At 40.2% G+C, this 7,769-nt stretch overlaps 1 protein-coding gene across 1 annotated transcript in view; it reads left to right on the forward strand.

The window, feature by feature from the left end:
• LOC134672805 (Golgi-specific brefeldin A-resistance guanine nucleotide exchange factor 1) overlaps positions 1-7,469 on the forward strand; it is a 70,191-nt gene extending 62,722 nt beyond the window's left edge. Inside the window, exons 29-31 of the mRNA XM_063530765.1 lie at positions 1,378-1,477; positions 2,102-2,355; positions 4,473-7,469. Coding sequence (XP_063386835.1) covers positions 1,378-1,477; positions 2,102-2,355; positions 4,473-5,186 — 1,068 coding nt within the window. The 3' untranslated portion in view covers positions 5,187-7,469. The remainder of the gene's footprint in view (positions 1-1,377; positions 1,478-2,101; positions 2,356-4,472) is intronic.
• Positions 7,470-7,769: the final 300 nt, after the last annotated feature.

Below are 7,769 nucleotides of genomic sequence, written 5' to 3' on the forward strand. Positions count from 1 at the left end.
GGTACGTATTCCACCTGTCAACTTTCTTGGTCCAATGTCATTGCGTCTCACTCTCTCACTGAGCAAAATGTGAGACGCAAATACACATTGGACAAAGAAATTGGACAGGTGGAATACCACCCTAAGAAACAGCGGACCTACCGCGAAATTTACAATTCGAAATATCTTTATTACACTCTTTTGCTTATTTGAACGAGAGATATGCAAATAACCGAATGAACGAACGTAAAGTGTCATTCTATGGAACTTGCTAACTATGTAAACAAACTGCCATATTTAAATTGTCAAAAAACCGGGCAAGTGCGAGTCGGACTCGCGCACGAAGGGTTCCGTACCATAATGCAAAAAAAAAACAAAAAAGCAAAAAGAAAAACGGTCACCCATCCAAGTACCCTCCCGACATTGCTTAACTTTGGTCAAAAATCACGTTTGTTGTATGGGAGCCCCATTTAAATCTTTATTTTATTCAGTTTTTAGTATTTGTTGTTATAGCGGCAACAGAAATACATCATCTGTGAAAATTTCAACTGTCTAGCTACCACGGTTCGTGAGATACAGCCTGGTGACAGACGGACGGACGGACGGACGGACGGACGGACGGACAGCGAAGTCTTAGTAATAGGGTCCCGTTTTACCCTTTGGGTACGGAACCCTAAAAATGATGAATTTTACAAGTGGCTTATGTGTACATAGTTAGCAAGTTCCATAGAATGACACTTTAGTATTCAAAACTTGTATTGTCAAAAAAAAGCGAAGCGTAATTTTTCCATTTTTTCCCTAAATATATAATTTGTATTGTCAATGATACCTTCCAGACGTGAATATATTTATTTTCACCACACCAGCTCGGAAAGGCTTACATTGCACTTCAAAAACTGATAGCAAAGTTGCATTTTATTCACATGTGAGACAAAGTAATCAAATGCAAATTTTGAGTTAGTTTCTTATGTTTGCTGGTAGAATTGACTTTTAAATGATGATTTTGGATGACAAATATTTAATAACATTGATTTGGATTTGATTTGGTTTGATTTTGTTTGATATTTTACATTTAATATTTGCTTCAGGTTGGCGTGGTGAAAAATTTTATGTTTTACTCGGGGGCAAATTTTGTTTAACCCTCGTGCTTTGAAACCCTCGCAACGCTCAAGATTCCATTTTTCAATTTTGGAATCTTTCGCTTGCTCGGGTATCAATATTAGCACGAGCGGTTAAACAAGAACTTTGCCCCCTTGTAAAACAAATAACTATTATTATGCAAAAGGTTAATGGTATATAAATAATCATACAAAAGTAACTTAAATATATCTAAATATTAAAATATTTTTGAAATGGACCTAGAAATGTATGCATTAAAGTTGATTTTCATTTGCACAGATATTCAGTAACGCGGACGGCTACAACGACCTGTGGTACATCACGTGGGAGAAGATCGCAGAGTTCCTGCCTAACCTGAAAGATGAGCTTTTCCCAGAGGGTAATATGATAAATAATATAAATATCATCACCATACATACTTAGGTGTGATTTTAGACTCGGACATTAATTCTTACTTTTTAGGGTTCCGTACCCAAAGGGTAAAACGGGACCCTATTACTAAGACTTCGCTGTCCGTCCGTCCGTCTGTCACCAGGCTGTATCTCACGAACCGTGATAGCTAGACAGTTGAAATTTTCACAGATGATGTATTTCTGTTGCCGCTATTACAACAAATACTAAAAACAGAATAAAATAAAGATTTAAATGGGGCTCCCATACAACAAACGTGATTTTTGACCAAAGTTAAGCAACGTCGGGAGTGGTCAGTACTTGGATGGGTGACCGTTTTTTTTTGCTTTTTTTTTTTGTTTCTTTTTTTTTGCATTATGGTACGGAACCCTACGTGCGCGAGTCCGACTCGCACTTGCCCGGTTTTTTTTCCTATTCTACGCGGTAACGCAGCGACCTTTTGATCGAACCCGGGACCATCGGCTTCATAGGCAGGGTCACTACCCACTAGGCCAGACCGGTCGTCAAATAAAAAAAAACAACATGGTCTATGGTCGGTTAGATAAATGGTTAAAACTAGCTAAGTAATACTTACCTTTCACTTATATTTCAGCAAAAGACACCAAACCTACACAACTTCCTCCCGCCCCTCCCAACCCCCAAAACCCCCTCCAAACCCCATCCCCGACCCAATCGCCGACGCTTCAGTCTTCGTCACCCACACTCCAGTCTTCGGCACTGAACGGGGCCCCACAACTGGTCGCGCCGGTGCCAGTGTTGCCAGTTAGTGGCATGGTACCTATAAGGAACCCGCTGTATGATCAGACTGGTCTCAGCGCTTCGGTGTTACTACAACCTTTGAATGAGGTAAGCTTAAACATCGCTAACTAACGTTTAATGGCTCCTCTACACGATGGCAGAGGCGTAGCTAGAGGATATGGCGCCCGGGGCAGGCACCAAATTTGCGCCCCCCCCCCCCCCCCGCCAAACTAAATTAACTAACGAAAGGGTCACTTTGTTACTTATTAAAGTTTACTTTTAACTTGGACAAATATACATAATAAGTATATGTGTTTTTATTACATCGGTGGCTAAAAAGCTTACGACCCACCTGATGGTAAGCGGTCACCGCATCATATGGACGTCTACACTCTAGGGGTGTTATATTACATGCGCGTTGCCGACCATTTTAAAACTTATACACTTCTTTTTTGGAGGTCACCATAGCCTGTAGCCTGTCGAGAAAAGGGAACTTATTCAACTTATTATGGAATGAGCTCCTTTTTCTCGACGAATTTCCTGCCGCCCGCTGTGAAGGGAATTTCTCTTAAACCGCACAGAGCGCGACCATTTAGATTCTAGGGTGTGAGGATAAACACTCTGCCTACGGCGAGCGGTGCAGTGATGGCAAGCTGTAACCGTTGGCAGCTGCCTAGTTAGGCAGAAGGTCAAACAATTTTTCAGACAACAGCTCATTGTACTTTACCTACGAGCGGTAGAGAACAACCTGTATAGAGGGTAGCTAAAAAATAACTACATTCCCGTTGCCAGGGAGGGTTTGGGATTATAATGAGCAACTTTTACTATGGGCCCAACCGCTAAGTCAGGAAAAAGAAATTTGGCTGTTTCATACATTTTGGCTGGTCCATTTTCTTTATAAGGTAAACTTTTTTTTTGCGTTTTGCGGGGTTGGTCCCGTAGTAAAAGTTGCTGAGTATAATAGCAAAACCTCCCTAGCAACGGGAATGTAGTTATTTTTAGCCACCCTGTATAGGAACCCCCAGTACCTACTGTCGTCCGACAGATATGCATGCAGCAGCAGCTATTGGAGCAGGTTCCGTCTACTACGGCTCATATGCGCCTGCCGGACAAAGGGCTAGCGATCCATTTGCATAGGTAGTCTCTTGGACAGTCCATAAGATGGTAACTTCCCGACAGGAGACCCCTGACGCAAGTGACGCAAAAGACGCACTAACACGGGACACAACTCTAGCTGAAGCACTCGGCCCGCTCGCCTTAAAAATGAAAGCATAGCAACTCCCGCCGAATATCCCTCTGCTTGATAGTTTCTGGCATAGAGTATTCGCACTGGCGCTACCGTCGTCTTTCAAGGTCGAGTTCGAGGAAAAAAGAGTACTTACCTAAAAGATCGGCTTTCTCTTTTGAGTTGTGGGCCAGATTACCATCCGCATTTCACACTTCACAGTGGTGGTAAATACGATTGACGAAAATATCCCTGCTGCCTTTTGGCAAGGCGGGGAGGTAGTCTTGCCCATTTTGGCGCCCCCCCTTGGACGGCGCCCGGGGCACGTGCCCCCTCCAACCCCCCCCTAGTTACGCCACTGCACGATGGGCCAACGCCGGCCACTCCAAGGGACGCATTTATGCGTTAGGGAGCAAGTGATATTGCTATCTCACTCTACCGCATAGCTGCGTCCCTTGGAGTGGCCGGCGTTGGCCCATCGTGTAGAGGGGCCATAACCTTTTGAACGCCAAACGTCGCATCCATTTGCCGTGCCACTGGCGCCGCGGGGGTAAAATTTAGTTTTGTGAATAAATAATGCCAACCTAAAAGTGGTGCGTTTTTCAGTAGATTTTCATCAAAAAATGATCGACGTCAAATGCCGTCTTTGGCGTCGTCACGATTTTGCGTTGACGTCAATTGCCGTCTGTGGCGTTCAAAAGGTTAATTTTATCGCTATCCCGCCGATGATCAATGCCTTTGTGCGAGCGGCAATTATACTAGTGCGATAGAGATAGGAATAGGCGGGTTAATGTACGAATTTCTTCGAGCTTGGCATCCTTACTTTAGCTCCCGTATTCTATAACCAATCTGTCATTTTAGTACAATCTAATCTATTTTGTAATATATTATGTTTTGATACAGTATAAATGAATATTACTTAATCATTCCTTTAATCGGCTTAGTAGATTTATACTTATTTTTATATGTATAGTTTTTCACATGGTTACTTCTTTTCCAGATGGTGTCCACACCAATAGGAATATCCCTTCAGTCACAAATACCAACCCTTTACCGCGCCCCCGAGCAAGTACCACAACCGCAAGCGGTACCACAGCAGATACCAGTTCAACAAGTACCACAGCAGGTACCAGTTCAACAAGTACCACAGCAGGTACCAGTTACACAAGTACCACAACCGGTATCACAGCAGGTACCAGTGCAGCAAGTACTCCATTCGGTACCACTAACGCAAGTTTTATCACACCCGATACCACCGGTACCACTTCAACCACAAGTAACCCCCCAACCGGTACCAGTACCTCAAGTACCACCGCAACTACCTTCCAATCCGGTACCACCTCAACAAGTACCATCTCAAATACAAACTCCAAATGACCCAAAACCATCAATAATCGACTTAAATTACGACATAATCGAAGTAACCAAATTAAAACAGAGCGAACTATTCGCGGAATACATGACCAACCCTTACAATGACACCACAATATCCCCTAAAGAGGCGACCTTATACGACCCTGAGGACCCAAAACCGCTCTTAGACAAGAAATCTCTAAGTGCAAACGCGACCCCTATGCATGTAAAAAATCAAACTCAATTTGGCTCAACAGACAATGTGACACAGAGCTTCAATTTCACGAGTTACTTCGGTTCTGTGAACGAGTTGGTAACGCCGGGGTCTGAGGTCTTTGACAGTTTGACTGGAGACGGATAGCTCGAGGACATTGGGACTTGGTTGTAAATAGCTCAGAGCTCAGTTTATGCCATTTTCGATTTAGTACGTTCGGTTTAGAGTCTATTTTTTTTGGCGATTTAAATGATGTTTTGACTAGTCTGTAATTCTGTATTACAATTGTTTTGTGCAATAACTTCTTGGAAATGTCTTAAATTTAATACGAGATAGCAACTTGACAAGTCTGTGTAAATTATATATTTATTATTGATTTGTATTCATGTTTGGAACCTAGATTAAAAATGCACTAAAGTTATAATTTAAAATGACTTAGAAACATGTTTTTCAAATAATAATGAAAAAATACGAGAGCTCTGTGATTAGTTAATGACACTATAACTCGAAGCATAACTTTTGCAAACAGTATTCATGATGTAAAAAAATGGAATCCGAATTTTGTTATTTAGGTTATAAAGTTTTGGTTGTTGATTTATTTATGTAAAGTATAATTTTATATAAATTTGGATGAAGCTTCTTAAGTGTGGTTCAATATTCGACCTTACCTAACGGTAATAAAGTCTGTATAACTATTTGTTGGTAAGTTTGCAAAAGTTATGCTTCTTAGGGCCATTTGCACCATCCCACTACGCCGGAGTTAACCTGTTAAACCGTTAACCCAGTATCAAATTATACTGATAACCATGTTAACTCCAGTTTTAACCGGTTAACCCCGGGTTAGTGAATGGTAAAAGTGCTCCTTAGATATCTAATCGTTATTAGAATAGTTGGGTACTTGTGACTCGGGCCTAGCATAAATATGTATTTACTTTTCTTTATAATACTTACATTCCAAGTTTTGTTTTTATTTTGTTTTATTATTTATTTAAAGCCATCAGTACTAGAAATATACCTAAAACGATAGCCATAACGTCATTGTATAGTCAAGTGTTTTTGTAGAGAAATAAATTATAACAACTAGCTGTTTTAAAGTTCATTTCCATACTTGGGCCAAATTTTTTTTTATTAGTATATTTTCGTCACTTATATTTCCAATTTGGTGAGTTTAAAGAGGTCCTCATTCTGGGCGGAAAAAATCCCAAAACCGACAAAATAAATGTATGTAATTAATTTTCTACTGAGTTATTGAAAAGCTGTACGTTTTGGGTAACATTGCGCTTATAGGTATTGTATAGAATAGGGAACCTCTATATATCCACCAAATAGGGAATTATACGCAAAACTCTGCTACCTCTGCGTAGAGGGCGCTACTAACGCAAACTGTCAAGAAACCGCCTTGCTGTCATATTATTATTTATTCGTAACAAATAATCTGTGAAAACTTGTCAAAAAACTGTTTAAGGCGTAATATATATAATATACATATATACGTTACTCTTATGTCTATGGTTTATGGTTTGTGCTAGTGCTGCCTCTGGCGACAGAACATTGCAGTATTACTCCCTAATGTATTATATTCTGACGAAAAACAATACAACATAATAAAAATCGGCCCAATTTGCGGCAGATAGCAGTCGCATGTTGTATAGAGATCTGGGTGCATAGCCAAGGTGCAAATCGCTTGCGTTACGACAACGAGAGGTTTCGTGTCTCTCTATCACTCTTCCATATCGGAGCGTAAACGATTGTCATTTTGGCTACGCACCCTGACATACAGAATATGTTACCAATACTATGATATGAAGTTATTTCATATGTTTATTCCATACAAACCAGTAACATCAGCTTACAGCGACATCTGCCGTCGAACGTGGAACTGCGCCTTTGTGTAAAATTAACATCAAACAGCTGAAGGGGCGCATTAAAGACAAAGCAATTTGAACCTTCTGTACAATAGATACATTTCATATTTAAGTGGCATTGGTAGCCCCATACCGCACCGTGTGCTTGATACCATTGTAATGTGGAATATAACTACTTTATAGAGGGTTCAAATTCCTTAAGTTTTAGTAAAATGGCCCCAACTCGTTATTTGATGTTAAAAGTAGTCAAAGAATTATACCATCTCGTAGGTATCTTGTCACAGTGACAATCAATATGGACGCTGGGATCTCATACCATTATCACTGCGACAACAAGGTACGAAATTAAATTCCTTCACCGTACAGCTGATTGGCTAGCTCACTTACTTATATAACTATTAGTCAACTTCTATAGGATTTATAGTATATTTTACCGACTTCAGTACCAGGGTCTTTTTAGTATGTAAATTGTAATTAATCGTTTCGTTTTGTATAGAGAGCTATATATACCTATCGATGTAATATATGTTTAAAGATTTATTAATAAAAGTGTTTAACAATTTTATTCAGTTGTTGTATTTTGATATCCTATTGTATCATTCTATTGATTTGTGTAATGTCGAAGACAATTTCGTGCTTGGAATTTGAAAGCTAAGAGATCTATACGGTATTAATTATAAGGTAACTTTGACTGTCAAAAGTTAACGTTGTGCTGTACAGCGCCATCTGTCTCACTTGTCAAACTAGTATTTTTCTTAGACTTTACCTCTCCTTAACAATAATTCTTTGGTCGTACCATCGCCCACACTGTTAACTGTACATCGGTGGACCTTATGCCTTTTGTAATAAGGTCCGCCGATGTACA

This window comes from Cydia fagiglandana, chromosome 17 (genome assembly GCF_963556715.1).
Source record: "Cydia fagiglandana chromosome 17, ilCydFagi1.1, whole genome shotgun sequence".
In the NCBI taxonomy this organism is placed as follows: domain Eukaryota; kingdom Metazoa; phylum Arthropoda; class Insecta; order Lepidoptera; family Tortricidae; genus Cydia; species Cydia fagiglandana.